At 39.8% G+C, this 23,750-nt stretch overlaps 2 protein-coding genes across 6 annotated transcripts in view; one reads left to right on the forward strand and one right to left on the reverse strand.

The window, feature by feature from the left end:
- LOC120305390 (ADAMTS-like protein 2) overlaps positions 1-16,278 on the forward strand; it is a 63,104-nt gene extending 46,826 nt beyond the window's left edge. For 2 of the 3 annotated variants that reach the window (XM_039337157.1, XM_039337158.1), the window contains exons 10-18: positions 410-833; positions 2,445-2,551; positions 6,074-6,200; positions 6,594-6,807; positions 9,288-9,443; positions 10,011-10,181; positions 13,967-14,143; positions 15,197-15,341; positions 15,881-16,278. In XM_039337157.1, the coding sequence (XP_039193091.1) occupies positions 410-833; positions 2,445-2,551; positions 6,074-6,200; positions 6,594-6,807; positions 9,288-9,443; positions 10,011-10,181; positions 13,967-14,143; positions 15,197-15,341; positions 15,881-15,999 (1,640 nt within the window). In that variant the 3' untranslated portion in view covers positions 16,000-16,278. The remainder of the gene's footprint in view (positions 1-409; positions 834-2,444; positions 2,552-6,073; positions 6,201-6,593; positions 6,808-9,287; positions 9,444-10,010; positions 10,182-13,966; positions 14,144-15,196; positions 15,342-15,880) is intronic. The other variant, XM_039337159.1, reaches the window with a different exon arrangement.
- A 4,923-nt stretch (positions 16,279-21,201) lies between these two features.
- FAM163A (family with sequence similarity 163 member A) overlaps positions 21,202-23,750 on the reverse strand; it is a 114,166-nt gene continuing 111,617 nt past the window's right edge. For all 3 annotated transcript variants that reach the window (XM_039337162.1, XM_039337161.1, XM_039337160.1), the window contains exon 4: positions 21,202-23,445. In XM_039337162.1, the coding sequence (XP_039193096.1) occupies positions 23,035-23,445 (411 nt within the window). In that variant the 3' untranslated portion in view covers positions 21,202-23,034. The remainder of the gene's footprint in view (positions 23,446-23,750) is intronic.

Genomic DNA, 23,750 nt, shown 5'->3' on the forward strand with positions numbered 1-23,750 from the left:
GTCTATCTTTTTGCAGATTTCCACATATGTCTGAATGAAAAGATGCAGCTGATTTATTGAATAACAAAGAGGTGTTATGTTTGCCTAAGGATCAAAGTCCCTTTGTCAAAGAAAGCAACACATATAAGTTGTACATTCAGATTGCATATTCCAAATTAAATTTCAAGCATGAGGCAGATTATATCTGGAACTTTTTTGATTGTATGTTTGTTTGCTTAAATGAAACTTTGCAATTTTTCTATGTAGTCATTAAAGACAGGAAATACCTAAACAGATGCAGAAACTACTGTAGATTATTCATGATCAAATGAGAGTATTCTCAAGTGTTTAGGGGGACAAAATGATTTTAATTGTAGAAAGTGAACTCTGAATTTTCTGGGCCTCTTGGTTCATTTTCATTCCTCTTAAGCCCTCAGACTCAATAAGATTATGATCAGCACAGCTACGCCACATGGTACAGCAAGATTTGAATTCCAAGAAGCCAATAGGATTGGTCCATCTAGACAGCATCTCTTCAGATCACTGTGTCTCCAGGATCCACAAAATGCTGCTTTTTGTAGGGCATTGCATTACATGACAGCCATGCTTGGGAGAAAGAATTCAACAGTCAGGTTGTGGGGTCATGCAACTATCAATTGGCCAGAAGGACTGCCCAAGCAACCTGCAAAAAAGAACTTTCCAGACAAAGTGAATGTCAACCCTTTTGCAGTGAATGAAGCAACCAATGACACTGTCATGGCAATTTCTTCCAACCCTGGTTCCAGTTCCAGGCTTCCAACCAGCTTTGGGAATGAGCAGCTGTCAGAGCCTCTTCAAGGTCCAGGTGCTGAAAGGTGGGAAAGAAAAATAGATTCGGAAGAAAAGGGTTGAATGTTCTAAGAAAAAAAAGCGATGTAATGTAAAAAGAGAGTATTCAGGAGGAACCTTGGCAACAGGGCAAGCTTGGCTTCCTCTCAAATTCTCCATTTGAAGGAGAGCAAACTAAATCCAGTCGTCCCTCAGCCCCAAAATTAATATGCACTACGTACTAGATTAGCCAGAAAAAAACCCTTTCATTTGCTTTCATCATAATTTTCCCAGCATATCTAAGATGACAGTCCCTTTTAAAAAATAAATTATTTTGGAGAAAACATAGATTTTATGTAAATATACTATGATATTAAAAAATTAATTTCACGTGGTTAATGTTTATGGAGATTCTCATCCAGGTCATAGTTATCTCAAAGGTGCTTTTTTCTTGTTTTTCTTTGAAAATGTTTTGCTTCTGATCCAAGAAGCTTCTTCAGCTCTGACTGGATGGTGGGGAATGGAAGGATTTATAATCTTTGCAGACAGTTGGTTTTGCATTCTTTAAGAGAGTCATTGAGGCCACCTGGAGGTTTAGCTATACATTGCATATCTGTACAATGCAGAAACAAAACAACCATTTCATAAATGCATGGCACAACATAGGAGAACAAACCCATCAGGACAAGATTCAGCAGTCCATCTGCATTTAAAAGACAAAGGCCACTCTTTTGAAGACAGCAAATTCCACCTTTTGGACAGAGAGGACTGCTGGTTTGAAAGAGGGATCAAAGAGGCCATCTGTGTCAAAATTGAACATCCTTCTCTCAACAGAGAGGGATACAGCATCATCTATCTCCAGTCTACAACACAGTCTTTTCAGCAGTTCCGAGAAGGCTCCACATCCATTTGCACTACTCAGGTGACCCTGAGAACACAGATAAACTTCTAGGTGGCTTCAACAACTCTCTAAAGGAATGCAAATGACCAGCCGACTGCAACGAGTATAAATCCTTCCATTCTCCACCATCCAGTCAGAGCTGAAGAAGCTTCTTGGATCAGAAGCAAAACATCTTCAAAGAAAAACAAGAAAGTCCAGTTGCCTTGTGAAAAAGCACCTTTGGGATTACACGTGGTTCTTCATTCTTGAATTCAGTTCAATTCGTAGATTGGATTATTTTTATGTATGTGAATATCAGAATTATCAGCCATTCCACTACTCTGGAAGAGGTGTAGTTAAATGCAGAAGGTAGCTTCCTCTATCATTGGGTAATTGCATCAGCTGTGATGTGCTGGTCATTTAGTTTGGAGGTACAGCACTAACACACAGCCTTAGTGGAGGCTGATTGCATACTGGGACAGTAAATCATAGAGATGCAATGGGAACCCTGCTCCACTGGAAAGGCTCTTAGTATTTAAACTGCATCTTTGTTGATACAGTGTGCCCTTTACTTGAAGAACATTTCTCTTAAATGATTAAATTCTCTACAGGCCCTACACTTGTGACAGTCTGTAGATAAAGAAACTGTAGAGAAATAATACATTGCCATCTGGGGATTCCTTTTAACCTCTGTGGAAACCAGGGAAGGACAGCATATTTCCCTTCCTCTAGTAAATCATCCATCCAGAAACTTATACTGAGGGTTTTTTTCCTGCAGCAATGACTTTGAACTGAGTCCCCTTGGCCGTGAGGACATCAGCTTGGCTGACATGTATCGCTGGAAGGTATCAGCCTATGCTCCTTGCAGTTCCACATGCACATCAGGTGAAATGACATGTAATTTTGGATACTAGTATGGGTGGTTTTGAGTCTTGTGAAGGATTCTGCCTTGTGGTCAGTTTCTAGCATATAGAAGGGCCCACATGAGAACTTCTTCAGAAATGAACAGCAGTGTATAGTTGTATTAAATTCTGTTTGCTGTATATTAGTGCTTGTTCTACCTCTGAATGTATTCTTTACTTTAATCCTGCAAAAAAAAAAAAAAAAACAACCCCACCTTCCCTTGATGTTACTTTATTATTATATCAGGTGAAACTTGCAAGCAGTTGTAGGCTCTTAGCATTTACATAATAGAAGTGTGTTATTTGTTTGCTTGTTTGTATCTTGCCTTTATTATTTTTACAAATAACTCAAGGAAGTGAACATATCCAATGCATGTTCCTCCTCCTATTTTCCCCTGTGAGGTGAAATTGGGCTGAGAGAGAGAGAGACTGACTGGCCCAAGGTCTCCCAGCTGGCTTCCCTGGCTAAGGCAAGACTAGAACTCTTGGTCTCCCAGTTTCTAGCCTGGTGCCTTACCGGGGGTTCTCAACCTTGGCAACTTTAAGACTTATGGACTTCAATTCCCAGAATTCCTCAGCCAGCAAAGCTGGCTGAGGAATTCTGGGAGTTGAAGTCCACAAGTCTTAAAGTTGCCAAGGTTGAGAACCCCTGCCTTAACCGCTTTTGTGTTTCTCTTTAGCTTTTCAGTCTAGTCTCCAACACAGCAGGAGCTCTAATGCAGACAGGTTTAATTAGGACTAACATTACGGTATTCTTTTTAATGTCTTTTTTCCTGCATGAATTTTTATTAAGTCTGCATTTGCTTCCACAAAGCGCTTCAGGTTGTGACATGATGATATGATTTTCTCTCGTGCGTGCGTTCTCTCCTTTCTCTCGCGCGTGCTGTCTCTCGCTCTTTTACTCTCTCTCTCTCTAAATTTTATTAAAGGTTTTTTTCAAACAATAAAAGACAAATGTAAAGGAAAAAAATAGCAGAAAGTATAAAAATAGAGTCAAGAAAAGAAAGTACAGAAAGCAAAGAAAAAAGAAAGCCAGGAAAAAAAGAATAAGAGTACTGAAGTCAGAAAAATACGGGATCTCTGACCTTCTCTTCAACAGAAATTAACACTTTTATTATCCAACCTCCCTCCTTAATATTACAAAAATCTCTTTGGTCTCTGGTGAAGTCCTTTTTTATTAATCAAATTCACAAATCATCACTTTTCTCTATTGTCAGCAAAAAGTTCATTAAAGTTTTCCTGTCTTTTAAAAACATATTTATTGTTTTATCTCTCACCAGAAAAGGTCAAGCTTCATCATTTCTGACAACTCCAACTTCTTCACAATCCACTTTTTCACTGTGGGGATTTCAATATTCCTCCATTATTGTGCATACTGTATATTCGCCTTGTGCTGTTACCCTGTCTAAAGTCAATCTTCTGTGATTTTTTTTCTAAGTGGCTATCCACAAGTCCCACTAAGAAAGTTACACAATGTGGTTCTCTTCATTAAGCAATGATCTGCCATAATGAAGCATGTTGTGCTATCCTGAAGCTTCTCACAGTATTCTTGTGAAAGCTGGAAAAAGCTTCTCTGCAGCTCTACACCTGCACAGGAGTCATTTCCAGCTTTAGTGAGGCAAGGTAAAGGGACTCATTTTCACAGCAGAGTTTCCCATCATTTTGGTACCAAAGGTGAACAGTGTACCTTCTACCATCAAAGCAGAAGTAAGCAGCACATCACCTGGCACCCCTTGACCAAGGACTTGGCAAGTGATACCTGAGAAAGGTAGCAGCACCTTCTCTTGCCAAAACCTGGCTAATTATGCCAGAGATGCTTTCAGGGCCTGCAAAACTGCAAAAAAGTGCTCATAGAGTCGTATGGCTAATAAATTCAAACAAATAATAGAAACAAAGAGGCCAGGTTGTTTTGCAAAGCAGACTTGAAAGGAATGTATTGCTTGAAGTTTTGAAGATCTGCACAGTTCTAATTCTTTTCCCAACATTAACTACTACTGGTACTATAGCTTTTGAGCATCGTGTATCCAGTGATTGAACAACTTTAATTATTATATATGTCTGAGTTTCCTTTAGAAAGTTGGGAACATAGTATATACAGTATACTGTTTTAAGTCCAGTACTCTTCAACATCTTCATCAATAATTGGGGGATAGATGGGAAACTCATCAAATTTCCACACCAAGCTGACAGAAGTAGCAAAAACTCCAGAAGACAGGCTTAAGATACAGGAGGATCTGGACAGACTTGAACACTGGGCCCTGTCTAACAAAATGAAATTCAATGGTGAAAAAAGTAAGGTTCTACATTTAGGCAAGAAAAACCAAATGCACAGGTACAGTATAGGTGGTACCTGGCTCAATAGCAGTAACTGTGAGAGGGATCTCAGAATCCTAGTGGACAATCACTTAGATATGAGCCAGCAGTGTGCTGCAGCTGCCAAAAAAAGCCAATACAATTCTAGGCTGCATTAATAGAGGGATAGAATCAAATTCACATATTCAAGTGTTAATATCACTTTATAACACTTTACTTGGAACATTGCATCCAGTTTTGGTTGCCACAATGTAAAAAAGATGTTGAGACTCTAGAAAGAGTGCAGAAAAGAGCAACAAAGATGATTAGGGGACTGGAGGTTAAAACAATAAAGAACAGTTACTGGAATTGGGTATGTCTAGTTTAATGAAAAGAAGGACTAGGGATGACATGAGAGCAAATGTTCCAATATCTCAGGGGCTGCCACAAAGAAGAGGGAGTCAAGCTATTCTCCAAAGCATCTGAAGGCAGGACAAGAAGCAATGGATGGAAATTAATCAAGGAGAGAAGCAACCTAGAGCTAAGGAAAAATTTCCTGACAGTTAGAACAACCTGCCTCCAGAAGTTGTGAATACTCCAACACTGGAAGTTTTTAAGAAGACAACCATTTATCTGAAATGGTATAGGGTTTCCTACCTGAGCAGAGGGTTGGACTAGAAGACCTCCAAGGTCCCTTCCAAGTACTCTACTCTACTCTACTCTACTCTACTCTGTTCAGTATATTCCTGTCACCCATCCAAAGTAGACCAGACTAGGAAACAAAAGTCAGCAAGTTGATATTACTTTTATTATAAGGTTATAGTGACAGAATATTGCAAGTCTGAAAACGCTTCTTTTATCTTTATGAGGACTAGGAAGGGTCTTTTCTGAGATGCTTTCTCAGATTACAGTCCTGGCCCAGACTCCAGTTTCTTTCATCTCACCACTGTCTTAATAAAAGTTCTTCCTCCTCTTCCTCAAGATTATTCTTTCTGCCCATTTCATCTCTTTATGAAAAAAAGGATGTGCTTTCTCATACAGCAGGGAGAGATTATCTTTCTCCCTTCTGAAGAAATCCCAACTTTCTCTCTTTTCATGAGGCCTAAGATATAGGGATAGACTGTCACTTGCTGCTGCTTTGGACCATAGTTGTTAGCGAAGCACTTAATCCTGTAGGGCAGCTAATGATGATTCAGCTTTGCTGTGCATCCAGGGATCAGCACCTCCTATGCTATGTGTGTCCGCTATGATGGAGTGGAAGTGGAAGAAACCTACTGTGATGCATTGACTCGTCCTGAACCCACCCATGAATTCTGTTCAGGCCGAGAGTGCCAGCCTAGGTGAGTGGAAAGAGCCAGTTCTTTTGAAGGCATTCTGGAACCCTTGTGATGTGCAGTTGTAATACTGAAATTAAACTCTGTCGCTTAAGCTTGTAGAAGATAATGTGAAATATATTTTTGTCCCTTTTGTTCCTTGTGGAAATGCAAATGTATGAAAATTGCTATGGAAGTTTTAAAGGTTTTGAATTTTGAGGGAAAAATTCTTTACAGAGCAGATAGAATTGCTCCTACATAGAGAAAAATGAGAGACAACTATAATAGATCTTTATGGAAGAATCTTTGATTTAGGAGTCTGTATAGATCCTTAGCCAGTTTTATTGTTTATTTTTTTCTTTGCATTAAATTATGCCCAAACTGCTTTTCCTTTCTCTTGCCATTGCTTACTGTCTGAAGGTGGGAGACCAGCCAATGGAGTGAGTGTTCAAGAACTTGTGGTGAAGGTTATCAGTACCGAATTGTGCGCTGTTGGAAGATGCTGGCTCCAGGCTTTGATAGTTCAGTCTATGATGACATGTGTGAGTCAGCTGGGCTAACCAGGCCTATGGAACGGAAATCATGCAAGAACAAAGTTTGTGGCCCGCAGTGGGAATTGTCAGAATGGTCTGAGGTATGTTGCTCTTGAACTTGCACAAAATTAAGATAGTTCTTTCCAGATGTTTTGAACTCTACCAGTCCCTTGCCATTAGTCATGCTGGCAAAAGTTGATAGTGGTTGATGTCCAAAACATTGAGAACATGAAGATGCTTATGCCTGATTTTCAATGTGGCTTTAAGGAAACAGTTAAGTGTGCATCTCTTCAGAGATGCAACTGAATGTCTCTTTTAGACACCTGTGTTTAGAAACAAGTGCAGATAGGGTAAAAAGATGCACAAAAGGACAGGGTACCAGCATCCTTTCTTAGCTGTGCAGAGGAAGAAATGTTAGCAGATATACTTTATCATGAAATTTTCATCCGATAGTAAAAGTGCAAGAGTCCTGCTCTCTTATACTGTATTTGGCCATTGTTATATTTTTCCTCTTCCTTAATGGAAATGGAATAGCCTCTTCCTTAGTAGGCTAAAATCTATTTTAAAAGAAGGGTACCAGTTGTTAGCCTTTAAATTAAAAAGTTGTATAATATTGGCCGCATGATGGTCTCAATGTTTTGTAGAGATGGTCCTAATCCTGGGTCCACACAAGTTGTGGCAAAGCAGTATGAACTGCAAGTGTGAGGACCACGGTATTATTATTCATTTAAATTTTCCAAATACATAAATATCTTAGCTAATGTTTGGTATAAAATATTGACCTGGCAGAACTGTTGATTAAAAGAAGGAAAAACTACAAGCGCCCAATCCTACTCCATTCTTCCTTTAACGAATGCAGTAGCTTCAGAAAGCAGTTTCATTTTTGGAAAAAATAGAGCAACAAATGACTGTGAAGATACATTATAGAACCTTACTTGTAAAAAACCTGTTTGATCCAATATGAACTTCAAATATCACAGTGCAAGGCACTGGTATAAATTATTTAAAAAAATTAGAGCTAGAAAAACTACTAGCTACTCTCACCCAGCTCTTGTTCTTGGCAAGTTGGAAGTCAGGCACAATCTGTCCTGTCCCAATTCACACAAAGAGCACTCGGAAGGTATTTAGTATGTTTATTTCACAACTAACTCCCATGTAGCATTCCCCCAAAACCCCAAGTCAATTTCCCACAATTTGTGGGAGTTCAAGAGTAGTGACTTCAGTGACCAAATACCTTCCAACAAGGGCACCAGGAGTTTACCACAGAGCATGACTAACAGAGGCAGTCTGACACCTGAAGCACAGGCAATAATAAGGCAGCCAGCGGGCTGCAAAGTAGTGAGGCTCGAAGGCAAAACAGAGAAAAGTGGCTGAGGGGGCAAACCAAAGAGGATACCAACAGTTTGGCTTCAATGGTTCCAAAGGAAATTCTCTCCAAATCCAAATCCGAGTCCCAGTAACAAGGTCAAGGCAATGAAATAGTCTTGAATAAACTTCATGAACTTTGGCCAAGGAACAAGGCACTGAGATGAAGCAAAGGAACAAGGCAAGAATCTGAAGACATTACAACGAAAAACAAACAGTTGTTTCCGACAACCAGCCCACTCCCTCTGCTCGCTTAAGTCAGTCTTAACCAGTGCTTCTTATTAGGAGGGTGAGGCTGCTCCTCACAAGTAGCCTCACCACCTCTGCTGTGCCTCTCGTCCTTCCTCTCTCCTTGTCTGCAGATTGGGGTGGGGGCAGCAGCTGTTCTTCATCAGAGTTGACCTGCTGCCCAGTCTCTCTCTTTTCTGCTTGCATGGGCAACTGCTCATCCGATCAATCACTCATCCACTTCCCAACGTTCCTGGGACTGCATACCCTTTCTGCCACACAGCTCTCCGCAGACGCCCCATGTTGCCCCTTTCTGATGGTCCCAGTTCCGGCTTGTCCTCTTCATCGGAGTCAGCCTCTGGCGGGGCCATAACACAATCTTTGGTTTGAATTCAAATTGGATGGTGTTATTTTTCCTAGTTTGGCTGAAGGCTTGAGGATCAAGAGAGTTAATGCTATAGTAGTAAGACACTGAAGATTAATTTCAAGAACTTGGTTTGAGATCTCATACCAGGCCTTTTAGTAGATGTACCTTCCTGCTTCTATCAGATACATTTTATTTCACCTGTGATACCAAGCTTTTTGTCTGAAACTGAAGACAATTGACCTTGCTAATAAGAGAAAAGAGGGGGGGGGAGCTAACATTCAAGGGAAAATTTAGACAAAAAGTTATCATATAAAATTGAACTAGCATGGTTCAAGAGGACTGCACTATTCCGGGAAACAGGGATATCCCAAATTCCATTTTGACAGTAAATTGCACAATAATTATGGGTCCTGAAAATCTGCTGCCTGAAGCACCTTCTTCATTCTGCCTTTTTCAGGAAGGCATGTATTACTTGAGTAATAGTCATAATATGTGAGTATAGCAGGGCAAAAGAAAATGTGACGGGTAAATTTGGTGATAATGTGATTTTATAACTTTACCTTCATCATTGCTGGCACATGCCATGATCGTTTGTCTCTTCTGGTTCCCACTTCTTTACAGTGTTCTGCTCGGTGTGGCAGTCAAGGGACAATGCGAAGAGAAGTGCGTTGTTCGGTCAAACCCAAACTGTGCAATCAATCTACAAAGCCTGTAAATGAGAAGGAGTGTTTAGGTCCTCCCTGTGACAGGCACTGGGCTGTTTCTGACTGGGGACCGGTGAGTCAAGGTTGATGTGTGTGTGTGTGTGTGTGTGTGTGTGTGTGTGTGTGTATGTTTTATTAGAGTCTTTGTGGAGGGGTTGGGAATGGGAAATATTCTAATTAATTTTAGAAAGGCATAAAGATGGCCTTTAAGAAAATACTCAGAAAATTCCTAAGTCTGGGAAGGAAGATAGTATTAAGGAAAGATGCGGAAGACTCCTTCCTATTTCACTAGAGAAACATAATCAAACTTGCAAGAGTCCATTACTGTAGCTTATATCAATTCTAGTCTTCCTGTGGAATCAGTTTCATGATCTGGCTGATACTAATTCTAGTCTAGAATAGAAAGTGCTTGTATGTTTTCTGAAATTATTGTAGAAATCATGAGGCTAGAGGCATCCTTTCAAAAATAAGTGAAGATTCTGTGAAGACCAATTTTGCATGTCTAATACTATATATTTGTCCAGAATTTCAGTATTAAAATGTTCCAAAGGTCTTAGAATTATATCATATATTGCTCCATCTAGATCAAAGGCTACTTACTAAATCCAGTTACTTTGAAAAGTCTCATTATTTCTTCAAGTGCTCAGGTTTGTGTGGTGAGGGACGGATGAATCGCTTGGTCACCTGCCGCAATGTGGAAGAGAAGCTGATCTCGGAGTCCCAGTGCAATCCCAACACTAAGCCCCTGGCAATCTACCCCTGTGGAGACAAGAACTGCCCTGCCCATTGGGTTGAGCAAGAATGGGACCATGTGAGTTTGCATCTGTTCACACACCTCTGTTCTTAGAAAAGACACTGGAAGTTATTGACGTCAGCCCAAAATCAAATTAAAAAATTGGCTCCTGTTAATGAGAGATTCTGCTGGCTAATTTAGAAGCTCTTCAGAGTGTTGTTTTCATCTGTACTTCCATCATGCAACTTCCAAACAGGGATTCAAATAGCGGGTTCTCCTTTTGCTGTTCTCTCAGTTGGGAGTTGATGGGGGCAGATTTTGGCTTGTGTCAGCTCCCTGACCACGGATGGTCTGGGAGATAGTGTAGCAACTCCTAAACAACAACTGGGAGATATAAGAAGGCTCTATAAAACTCATATGCTTATATGGTCCCTTTGAGCTGTTCCTAGATTGACATTCAGTGTTAAGCCACCTATCTATTTCTAAGCCATCAACCCAGACATACAAAAGGAACAGCCAGTAACATATGCAAAGAATTTGTAGAAAGATCACGATTCTTCTCATTTTTACCATTCGCCAGCTTAAATCAGTTCTGCCTCCCTTTCTTCTTTTTCTCATTCGCCTACCCATCAGCTGGTAGCTTAGGAGAAACAAACTTCTTTTGCATGGGAAATACTCTTTATTCTGCATTACTTTTACCTAACTTAGTTTTTCCTTTCCAGAGTAAAACAAACATCTAAACATGAAAAATAAATAAACAAGAAAAAAAAATGTAATCTTTAGCTTCTTGAATGGCATGAAGAGGTAGATATTCTTTTAAAGATGAATAGTTTATTTTTTCCTTTTGCAATATCATTAAACATAATTTCGAGATACATATATACACAAAATAGAGAAAATACAAAAAAACCCTACTACAGTGTAAATGAAACGTCAACTACCATACACGTGAAAATTTGTCATAAATAAGCAGTACACCAGGTTATTATTGTAATTAAAATTACAGTAATACCGTAAATGCCGGGGTACAAGGCGACCCGGCGTATAAGACGACCCTCGTCTTTATAGCCGGGCCGCATTCCTAGAACGTTGTCTTATACGCCGGAAACTACCAGTATTTCCGGCGTATAAGACAACTCGGCGTATAAGACGACCCCTGTCTTTGGCGCCGATTTTAGCGCTCGCGGAAGTCGCCTTATACGCCGGCACTTACGGTAGGTAAATTTTATAATTTACCTATTCAGGTAAATTATAAAATTCAACCAAGTTTGATAAAATTGTGGTTCCTGCATCTGAAATCTCATTACTTTAACTTTGATTTTGTCATTTTTTTTTCTAATGTGGCAATTAAAGAAGCTTTACTAATTCACAACTCAGTTTATATATTATCTACAGTTTTCCAGTTTTCCTTAAAGAATCTTCTATACCAGAGTTCCCCAACTTTTCTGACCTTGGGAACTGGGGGGGGGAGAGGGGAGCGTGAGCATCAGGTGAGAGCGCACACACAGTACTATTTCCACAAGTGGGGGGGGGGCATGCACACCTGCCCCTTGCGCAAAGGGAGTACACGCACAAGCACTCACCCGCTACTCATGCAAGTGGGAATGCGCACACTCACCACCACTTCTGTAGCCCGGTTTTGAACTGCTCAAGGCCTGGCAGTGGGCCACAGCCCGGGGGTTGGGATCCCTGTTCCATATATTCTAAGGGGAGGGGTGTGACTTCCTGAGATTCCTTCTTCCCCTCATCAGCCTATAACCTCCCAATTTTAATTACAATAATTCCTTAACTATAGTTTTACCTATGTTAGTATTTGATATAGTTTTCCCTTATTTATTTAACTCCCTCCTTTTTCCCTTTACTCTAAACCTGAAAATTTTAAAAAAAGGAAAACAGTCTATATACTTTCTGTTTCTCCATATCTCAATGCACTGTTCCCATCTAATCTTCCCCTTGTAATTGAGCCCGCTTTCGACAGTTCCAAGGATGAATCGTAGTTTTCTTCCTCTCTTCTTAGAAAGCTTTGTCAACCAGCTCTGCATCTCAGTTGAAATTGAAATAACTTTCTGTCCTTGTAATATAAAAACAATTCATTTGAGAGGAGAGTCCCGTTTGTATTGAACCTCATTCTGCATAGTTTTTTTCTGTAATTCTTTTCTTTGCTGCAGTGTAACTATGCTGATATCTTGGAAAAAGAATATTCTCCAGTCCATCTATTTTTCTCATAATTTTATTTTTTTATATTTGGGTTCACAAATCTATAAAATGACTGTAGGTTTCTTCTGTGTGTTCCTAGGAGAGTAAATCTGGTGAGCGTGTTCAATGTCTTTATCCATTAAGTTCGTACTAGAGCTCTGGTAATTAATTTTAGAGATGAGAGAAGTAGTCAAATTTGTTTGTTCTGCTTTACTCTGCCACTCCTTTAATCCTTAAATTATTTCTCCTGCCACGATCCCTTAAATCTGCCAACTCAATCTTTGTTTTATTTATTTATTTCAAAAATACTCTTTTGAGCCGTCTCTCTCTCATGAGTATTATTTGTAGCCATATCATAAACATTGCTGGCTTTCAGAGCAATACTTGCTATTTGCATTTTCTTATAGTATTTATTCATTTGGTCTGCCAAGTCTTCAGATACTCATACAGCATGTTTGTCCAATTCTGGCTTCAGTTCTTTTTTTTAAAAGTTGTTTTATTAGCTGTCCAATTATGTCCATATCAGACGTCCATCCTTGGCCCTGCAGTGATCTCCTCCATTGCTTCTTCTTCATTGCAGAGAACCGTCTCAAGCTCCTTCAGGTCTTCCAAATAAACTTTAAACCCCTTTCCATTGAGCAGATTATCTTTCCCAAACATTTTGTTTACTTATTTCACTATTTGATAAAATAAGGGAACCTGGCTATGTTTAAGAAAATAGCTGGATCAGGAAAACTCAGCACGCCATCCTGGTCAGTGGTTAGCCACGCCCAGATGTATAGTAAATCTTTTTTTTTTAATTTTTATTTTAGACCAACAAAACAAAACACAACAAAACATTACACACATACACACGTAATATATCCTTCTATTCTTTACATTTCCCCCCTCATTCTTCTTTGAAATATTTGTCCTTATTGCCCCATTGTTTCTTATTTACGTTTTCCTTCTTTCATATTCTACTACTTACTAGGAACCCAACATTATTCATTGTAGTAATTCTCGTATTTTTTATAAGACTCAACCGGAATTCCATCTAGGCCTGGTGATCATATGTATAGTAAATCTTACTCTGATCTAACAGCATTGGAATTTGGACTATACAGGTAGTCCTTGACTTATGACAATTCATTTAGTGACATTCAAAGTTACAATGGCACTGAAAAAAAGTGACTTATGACCATTTTTCACACTCACGACCATTGCAGCATCCCCATGGTCATTTGATTTACATTTGGATGCTTGACAACTGACTCGTGTTTATGACGATTGCTGTATCCCGGGGATCATGCCTTTTGCAACCTTCTGACAAGCAAAGTCAATGGGGGAGCCAGATTCCGTTCCTAATTTAACAATTGCATTGATTGACTTAACAAATATGGCAAGAAAAGTCATAGAATGAGGCAAAACTCACTTAATAGATTTCTCACTCAGCAACATAAATTTAATTTGGGCTCAGTTGCTGTTGTAAATCGAGGATTACCTGTATTAGGGTTACTGTTGTCGTTTATACAGTAAAACCCTTGCATTGTTAAGCCCAAACCCACTGTATTTTGTATTAATTCCTGGCAGCCTTCCAAATGGAAAGAATGAGCCCAATGTGGGTTTGTAGAGGCTGTTGCTTTTTAATGCAGATGAAAAATGGTGTTTTGTTTTCTCCACTGCAGTGCAATGCCACATGTGGCCGAGGTGTCAAGATGCGGACAGTGCTGTGTGTGGGATTAGAAAAAGGCCTGTACAAGGAGTATCCTGAGAAGCGCTGCGAGGCTTTTCCAAAGCCAGAAATACAAGCCCCATGTTTCCAGAGACCTTGTTCCACCTGGTTTTCAACCTCTTGGTCTCAGGTAGATGGAGAAGCTATGGCAACCTGGAGAGGGGAGGGAGCTGCTGAAGTGTGGAACAGGATTGGAGGGAAGTGGCAGGGAAGATCACCCTGAACAACTCTTAATAGGAGAAAATAGAGGCGCGGGGCAGGGTGGTGGTTGTTCTCTGTTTCATCCATTGAGATTCTCAGCATTGCTTTCCAAAGTCCAGTTTGTAGATACCACCTTTCTGAAAACCATTATGGCAGTGCACAACATTAAAAAAAATGATTATAGAACATTAAAAAAAACCATCACAAAATACGATAAACATTTATAGAATGCTAAGATTAAAAAATGTGGCTTTATGCTTTGCAAAAGTGCCTGGGGATTGATTGCAACTGTAAAAGAGAGCATGCCCTCTCGTTTGGTTGTGAGGTACAGTATAGCCCTTTTATTTGCACCTGGCAAATTGTCCTGTGCTCTCATTACATGAGCTGAAGGGTATCTGTAACCGGAGACGGATACAATTGCCTAAAGAGGTGTCCAGGACAAAGGTAACCCTTGTTGGATCAGGAAAGATAAACATAATTGGACAAACCTATAACTTGCCACTGCTGCTACTTGAAGATGCAGCATTCAGACAAAGTAGCTGTGCAAACATTCCTGACCTTGGTATATCTAAAGAGGTTTAAATGTGGCCCCAGTATTGGAGCAGTAAATTAATTTAATTCATTTGGCTTTGTTTCATTTCATTGCACTTGCAATCTTTTTTTCTGTATTTTTTCTTTATTGATTTTAATGTAATGCCTTTGTTTGATTGTTGTGAGCCACCCAAAGCCATTGGGTGGCACACATTTAATAAATTGTTATTATTATTAAAATTAAAATCTAAAGTATGAAATCACACTGGTAAATGAAGCATTGCTACCATTTTCTAATTTAACTTGGGTATCCATGCTTGCCCAAAGTGACACCATTCTTGAGGATAGTGGGATTTCTTTTTATGCCCTTCTTCTTTTGGGTTGAGCTTTACGTCCATACTTTGTCCGAAAGGAGAACACTTTTCTCCCCTCCCCCCCCAATCCCTTGCAGTGCAGCAAGACTTGTGGCACTGGCCTGCGTTTCCGTGAAGTGAAGTGCTACCAAGGAGAAACCTTAGGCCAAGGCTGTGAGTCAGCATCCAAACCTGAAGCCAGGCAAGCTTGCCAGTTACAGCCGTGTCCCACCGATGCTCCAGGTAAAAAGCCACCTGTCAGGGGCTCTAGCTTAAGGAAGTAAAAAGTATTGCCGCTCTTGAACCAACAGGGCCCTCGGGGAGTGAGCTGTGAAGAAGCAGACAGAGCCGTAAATCCAAGAAATTAGTGCTAGGATCACTTGTGATGCTAAAGCATGATGTGGCTATCTGGTTAGTTTGAAACTTAGTGCAATGGGCTGAACCCAGTTTGTGAGTAATAGAAATTGGAGCTGCCAATTTGGAGCTGCCAATTTCTGAATCCAGAAGGCACACAGAAAGAGATAGGAAAGACCACTATGCTGAGAGGCTTAAAGAAGAGGCTGGCTCACAGGAGGAAGATAAAAGGAAAAAGTGGAGAAAGAGAGAAGATGAAAGAGTGTGTGTGGAACTGCAGACATAAGGAAAGTTGCATGCACCGTATCAGTGGAAGCCAGCAGTATTTTTGAAATACCAGTTAATATTCTGCTGAGGTAGCCCAATTGCAAAAGGATTCAGGTGACCCACCCTCTATCTAACCTTTGTGCTATGTTTCCCCTCCACAGACGAAGACTGTGACGACAAAGCAACAGCTAATTGTGTGTTGGTCCTGAAAGTAAAGCTCTGTTCACACTGGTATTATAGAAAGGCTTGCTGCAGGTCTTGTAAGGGCAAAACGCCCTGATCTGGCTCCTGCTTCTTCCACTTCAGAATAGGAAGCATTCTCAAGAGGGAAATTTGATGGAGACCTGCCTTCTCGAACAGAAAGTGCATGATCCTTATTGGACAGTCCAGAACATTGGTCCACTTACTAGAATGTTGCTGTAAAAATGACTCTGATTACAGGCCTTTTTGTTAGGAGGCCTGCTCCTATATATTGTGCAGGTGACCTAATAATCAGGCTCCATGATGCTATCCACGGGCATTTTGTCATGCTAAGTAATATTAAAAATATTAAAATCTCTGCTTCTCATTTCCTTGAATTCTTGGGACTGGATGCATCCCTGACTGAATTTGAATTTCAGTGGCATCATATGAGACTGTTGGGAAGCTACACACAGCTTGGGATGTGCAAATCGTCTGTGTTGCTTTAGCAGTCCCCTGATAATGATGCCATTTCATCCTTTTATATATCTAGGTGAATTCCACTCTTGACAGGTATGTCATGTTTTAGAGAGTGTTTCTCATCCTTTGCAACTTTTAAGATGTGTAGAATCCCACAGCCGGCATTGGAGTTGAAGTCTACCACATATTAAAAGCTGCTGAGGTTGAGAAACACTGTATTCCCCTTTATGCACTGCTTCTTTTGGTTGAGCTTCACATCCACACTTTGTACCAAAAGGTCCATACATAATTTTAGCATATTCACTTACATTAAGATATAACATGAAATCCAGCAAATCCAGCAGTGGGCAACCTAGTCTGGTCCAAGCTAGTTTCCGACTGTGTAACCAAATGGCTATAGGAGAGCCCATGTCAAGTATAAAGCAACAAAAAGTAAAATGTTTTTTTGTTTCCTGCTGACTTTGCAGGACACAACTTTGCAGTTTTCTTGCCAAGTGGGTTACCACTATCTTTTTCTGAGAAGTTTTCCTATTTCTCAGTCTATCCTACAGCCTTAGTACTCCTCGGTCATCTTCCATCCAAGGACTGATCAGGGCCAGTAGCTTTTCTAGATTGACCAGTTGGGTAGATTGCCCCTACACAATCCATTTTCTTCCTTATATAAGGATCCAAGTGGCAAAGAGGCTGACATCAGAATTTGAGAGGAGGGGAAATTTTCAATGGCCCTCTGAAAGTCAGAAAAAGATGTTAGTTTAGGACAGGGGTCTTCAAACTTGGCTCTTTTATGACTCATGGACTTTAACTCCCAGAATTCGTCAGCCAGCATGCCTGGCTGAAGAATTCTGGGAGTTGAGGTCCATGAGTCATAAAAGGGCCGAGTTGGAAGACCCCTGGTTTAGGATGATAATCTGGGCCTTCTAAAAACATGTACAGTGACAGACATAACTTCAGTTATCTTGCTGGGTGGTAGTTGGCAAAGGGTGACAAATAGCCTTTGCCTTCATGAGGAGGGGTGGATCCTTGTCACCCTTAAGATTGGTTGCATCACTGCATCGTACAAAGCCATTTTTGCCGCTTCAGGTCTTATGCAGTTAGATGTACAGGCTTCCTGAGGTTCTCTTGTGACAAAAGCAGTCAAACGCATAATGGCCTTCTTTCACATTTTACACGTGACAGTTCTTTATTCTGAAACCAGATCTGGTTGAAAGCTAAAGGACTCTGAGAGGAGAGAGTAGGGACCTTCAGCTGACCTATCAAGAACAGACTGAGTAGCATTCCCATCACCTGTTCATAGTTTTCTCCACTGTGGAGGAAGGTATTTGTTTTGTTTTGTTTTTAATTTTACTTATGATTCCTTCTAAAACTGTAGTAGGCACATTTCATGGAAACCTGTGCTGTCTTTTTATAATGCATGTCCTGGTTTTTTGACAGTGGAAAAAATACTGCAAGAGTAGTTATTGTATTATAATGGTGTTTTCATGGTGCCTCTTTGTTCTGGTTTGCCTGGGGCATTAGCATTAGATCTTTGGGAACTGGACTAACAGTAACAGGGGAAACCTGCTTTAGGCTTTCCTGTCTGCATTTTGGTGTACGTAAAACTGACCTTAGGGATTAGGAAGGAATGAGTGCCATTAAGGAGGGGCCTGCAGAAAAGATTGCAGAGTCTTGAAAAAGGAAAGTGCAAGAAAGAAACGCAAAATAGACCTCCCCCTACTTGAATTTGTATAGTATAAGCTGGGACAAAGAGATAGTTGGACATAATTTCTGTCTCTCTACCTTGACTCCAATAAAGAGCTTTCATTTAATTCCTGCCCTGTTTCTTGATCTGATCTACCTTGAAGGCTTGGGTTCCTCATGGTATCCCAGTAATTGCACAATTTTCCTGACCTTGCCATGATGCCATTGCCAGAGTCAATGACTGAGTGGCCTTAAAAAATGGATGGATGGATGGATGGATGAAATACCAGGTTTGTAGGGAGAGACGCCTAGGAAGATCTATTCAGTTCTTTTCCAGATTAAAACAAAGATCAACTTTCCTCAGTGTACTAAATAAATGGGAAAGGACTATGTTAAATCTTTCTTCTCAGTTGGACAGGTTAAGAGAAGATCACTTGGTTAAAGCACTGTAGGAATTTAAGGCAACTAGTGTATCATAACATTAAGCATCAGAAAAACAGAGGACTAAGATTAAAGTAATTAAAACAATGGCAAAAAGTAAAAATAAATAATAGTGTTTTATTTTTTGCCCCATTTACTAATTTGCCACTTCCTTTTCTTCTAGCACCACAAAAACACTACTGAGAAAGCCAGGCCCTCCTTGCCATTCATCTTCTTTAAAAAATAAATAAATAAAAGCATTTAGAGCAGAACCATCCATTCTGATGTGGCAGGCTGGATTGCATGGGAAAAGGCAATGCTATAGCTGCCTTGGTCCCAGGCCATTTGGAGCTGGGGACTGGGGGAATTTAAGGATTTTGAGTTATATCTGGAACCAGTTGGATGTCAGTGTGCAAGTTGTTCAATAGATGCTCCTCCTGCAGCAGTCTAAAGGAAGATAATCCAGATTTTTTCCAGCTTGCTTTCCATTCAGGGTCCTCTTTGGAAGGGCTGTCAGTCCCTTTTCATCACTTTCAAGTGAACCTAGGCTGATGAAGAAGAGGAGGTTGCATACTTCAAACTAAAGGTGAGCAGTAAGTTTTCCCACTTGTACAAAAATGCCCATCATTAAATAAATAAGTAGCGCCATAGACAGATAATTAAGCACAAGTCTGTTTCCTTGCTATCTTAATTCTTCCCCAAATAAATATAGGATTAGGGTTTTTTTGTATATACAGCTAATCTGCAAAAAAAAGAGGAACCACTGTAGTCAAAATAAATTAGACTCCTATGTATCTGAGTTTTTGATTATTAGAACATGGTGTTATGGACAATCAGTCCTATAAAGATTTAGCTGCAGCTGATCTTTCACCTTACATGAGAATGCATGAAAAGTTCAACTAGGAATAGCCCCCTAGTGCAAATTTACAATTATGGATACTTGCACCTGGTGATGGTATTTAGCCTTGTTAGAAATATGTCTAAATCGTTTTGAAAATCTGCTCATAGAAAACCACAGGTATAATGGGTTTAATGGTTTTGGCCATGGTTTTTAGGCACAAAATAAGATTAAACAACTACTATGTAGTACAGTGTAATTTGGGCAAAAACATCCATATGGGAAACTGCATTCCTAAATGGCTTTTAAGCAACAACATCTAAAACCATATGTTGACTATAATTCTATCATATAGTCAGGTGTCATTAGCAAAATTAAGAAGTTTGTTTGGGCAAATAGCCACTTACTAGAAAGGAGTACAAATGTGGTGTAGTGATTAAGGCATCAAACTACAAACTGGGAGACTCTGAATTCTAATCCCATTTTAGATTTAAAGTCAACTGGGTAACCTTGAGCCAGTACCTCTCTCTGAGCCCTAAAAAGCAGGGAAGGGCAAACCTCTTTTGAAAAACCTTGCCGAGAAAATTGCAGGATGGAGCCAAAAACTGACTCAAAGGCACAACAAAGAAAAGAAAAGAAAAAAGACAGGAGTTCTCATTGCATTGGATTGAAATGCTACCTCTTAAATTAAGGTTTCCCAGTGTCATCTCAACCCTGGAGAAATAAACAGCACATCTCAGCAAAAGTACAAAGAAGGTGTGTCCAGGTGGTAAGGGACAACTGAAAGGTGTGGCAACATCACACCTTCCAATCTGTCGTTTAGGAACATCAACCAAACAGGTCTAAGAAATTCAAAGCAAGGCAAAAACCTTCCCTAAGTTAACAGAAACAACAGGATTTTTTCCAGCTTGCAGAACAATGAAATTTACACAAAGTGTAAATGATGGGCTGCCAAGCAAAGCAAAGCAGAAGCAGGCAGCCTATGTGAATCTGGAGTTAAGGGATGTGCTTCAGGGCTATGGCAACCATTTTGTGTGTAAAACTTTTTGAAAATCTAGGTGTGTGTATCCTTGCAGCCCTAAATTCCAGATCTTCCTCTGATAATAATCTGGAATCTTCTGAGGGCTGTTTTACTGCACCTTAGTGACTTCTAAGGTTTTTTCTATGCCCAATGAAGTTTTTTTTCCCTTTCTTTCAGATTTGTCACTGGAAATCTGCCCCTTCCTGATGTGTAGACAAAATATAAGAAAATAAGCATATAATACTTTCTATCCCTATGGAGTATTTGTTCCCTTGTTGTCTGAGCTTTGTTGTTTGAAGTATCTGCAAGAAAGCAACCAAACTCAAAGAGCACCAAGGACTTCACAATTCAACTTTGAGTTACATATATTCTCTTCTATTGTTACTATTTATGCCTCCAGTTTTCAAATGCTAATGTAATCTCCTTAGTTTGGGTTTTAGGTCTAAAAATCAATCTTTGTAACCTGTATTTCTTTCACTGCTGATCATACAGGCAGTTTTCACAGCAACTTATGGAACTGTCTTTTATTGGATTTTTCATATTTTTTAAAATGGAAAGTCTTTTGAGTTTATTTGCTGGCTCCATATACCTTATAAGGCACTTTATTACCATGATTAAATGATCTGAAGCACACACACTGCTTTCTCTTGGATTGGAAGGCTGTGATAGCTTTTTAACGTTACCACCCTTGGCTGCTGAAGCTCACTGGGCCAGTCAATTCCTCTCAGGAAAATATCTGAAAGAAGGCAGGATTAGAGAGAGAAAGAGTTGGGGAGGGGGGAGGGAGAGGAAGGAAGGGAAGAAAACTTCATATGAGAAATAGTTATCTGCAGAAACTTGAGTTAACTTCATCCTGTTCATTGACCTCAAATATTTTATTCCCTGAATATTAAGAATTTCCAGACATATACAGGACCAAGAAGCTGGAAGTGTAGTTCTCTGTGTGCTCAGCATAAAAGTTATTCATGAACATGAGAAGGGTGGTGCTGGCAATATACAACTGTATTGTTGACTGTCCTATCTCAAAGAACCGCAGGCACGCATTTGTCACATCTCTCCCAGATTAGAGATACATGTTACCTCTATGTGCAAGAGTACATTAGGTCTCCCCCCACCACAACCCAGAAAAGTCTTGTAAAACTCTATGGGTAAAGAGGAACTGTGTAAACAGAGATGCAACTCCGGTGTATATGTTCTCCACAGACTTTTAAACGCTACAAAATTAGGATTCTGTTGTGGAGGGAGCTCTGTTTTTGCTCAAATGCAGCTCCACTGGAACTAGGGACTGGGATAAATGGGTACAATCCAGATTAAACTCAAATTGTTCAAAATATAATTGAAATGAATGTGCATATACTGATTCCTTTATCATGTCAGCGTTCTTGTGTTCTTGAGATAATTACCATTTTAGGCTAAGGTCTTAAATTTCTTCTCTGATAAACATTTATAAACATATAAATAAAGAAGAGTATGCAAGACTGGCTGCTTAATCATGCTTCAGAGAATGACTCTTGTGCTTGTTCAAAAGAGTAGACCAAGTAGTTGCCAAAATAGCCTCATCTACCATTCTTAGAAGATCAAACCATCAGAATGTCAAACACATGAACAACATTTCACACATAGCAAAGGGAAGACTGGCAGAAGTTATCAATCAAATTTTGAAACCAAATCAGTACACTTTTCTTTGTATCTGACCAATTCTATTTTAAAAGGTATTACCTTTAAAAAGTCATAAAACTGTTGAATTTGGCATTGACCATCGTAGTCACTTCAATGCTTCCTTGCCATGGCTTGATCATAAAAATATTACCTTTCGCAATTCTACCAGCTTTAATTACATGAGGACAGGAAGTTAGAAAAACGACTTAACAAAGCTTGGGATGGGGGTGGCCTTTAAGTGTCAGTATGAATTGTTCTTAAGAAAGCCTGTTAAGAACTGAGAATTTGGAGAGAACAGGATGTTTTTGCCATGTAAAAAATAATCAGATTTCAGAAGAAATTGGTAATTTCTCCAGTTCTTCAACTCCCAGTTTCTTACCCTTAGTAAATGTATGTGCTTGTGTATGCGTGTTCATGTGTGTAATACATACAATATGGCTGCCTATTTTACATTCTAGTACAAATATAGCATTCAGTTGATAACCAATGGATTAAAGAAATAATCAAAACATTTCATTCTTGTTAGTTCTTGTTCCACTTGCAATGAATACTAATTCAGCAAACATGTTGTCATCCTTCTCACTGATGTCCCCATCCTGGTTGGGAATTATGATGTTCCCTAAAAAGTTCTCGAACTGACCATTGTGAGCCTACTCTACTAATCAAGGGAAGTGAGCGGGTATTGCTTTAAAGAAAGAGACAAATGGGAATGCCTAATGGTAGATCCCAAATCTCTTACTGGGGGTGGAATTGTAAATTGGATTCCAAAAACCTTGAAATGCAAGATAGTTTTTATATTATAGATAGCCCTCTTTAGACAAGAATCCTCAGTGGAAACAACAGTATCACTTTGCAGGTTGAAATTTGCACAACTCCACCCACCTACCCTTGGTTACAAAGTTACAAATCTTTTACTGCAAAGATCAGGGACAATGATGGGTCTTGGATATATGTTCCATTTTGGCTGAAACATATAACATTAAAATCCCCACCCAGCAAGTGGATCACACTGAAGCACCTGTGATAGTGATAGACAGTGATCATACTTCTGTACTGAAAGCCCTCAGATTTGGAAAAGTCCCATGGATGGCGCAGTGATGGATCACCGGGTAATTTTGATGGGTTGCCAGATTGGCAGGCAACCCCATATCCTTGCAGCATATGGGTGTGTAGGTGACATTCTCACCCCCATTCTGTACTATCTCACCGGTCCGTATATAAAAGGGAGACCTGCAGGGGGAACAGACTGGGCCATAGTTCCGGTTACTCTGTTTGTTCAGCTCACAGAGTGGAAAGGAAGAATTGCCCTGCCCGTCCATGATACGACAGTTGCAAGCATTGCACATAATGTAGTGTGAATGCAGGGGGAGATTGACTTCTTCTTCCTCCGCCTCTTCCTCCTCTTCTTCCTCTTTGGCTTCCTCAGATTCATCTTTCTTGCAGCAATAATACTAAAGCAGGAGAGGAATATTTTTGTAAGCGCACAAAAAGTTTGTTTCCTAAATAGAACTCTGAGAGTTCAGAATATTGACACACATTAAATTCAGCAATTTTCATATCACGTTATTCAGTATTTGTTGTCTATGGAATTCTGGGAATTGAAGTCCACACAGCTTAAAATTGTCAACTTTCAGACACATTGAGATACATCTGAACTACTGGCTGGATCAAACCAACAGACTTTGTTGCAGAATTTTATTTCCACACTGGCCAGTAGGAAGCCCGCAAGCTGCATCAGAGTTCAAAAGTACTTTCT

Source organism: Crotalus tigris, unplaced genomic scaffold (genome assembly GCF_016545835.1).
Source record: "Crotalus tigris isolate CLP2741 ecotype Arizona unplaced genomic scaffold, ASM1654583v1 scf7180000017668.6805642782:7212621, whole genome shotgun sequence".
Taxonomy (NCBI): Eukaryota; Metazoa; Chordata; class Lepidosauria; order Squamata; family Viperidae; genus Crotalus; species Crotalus tigris.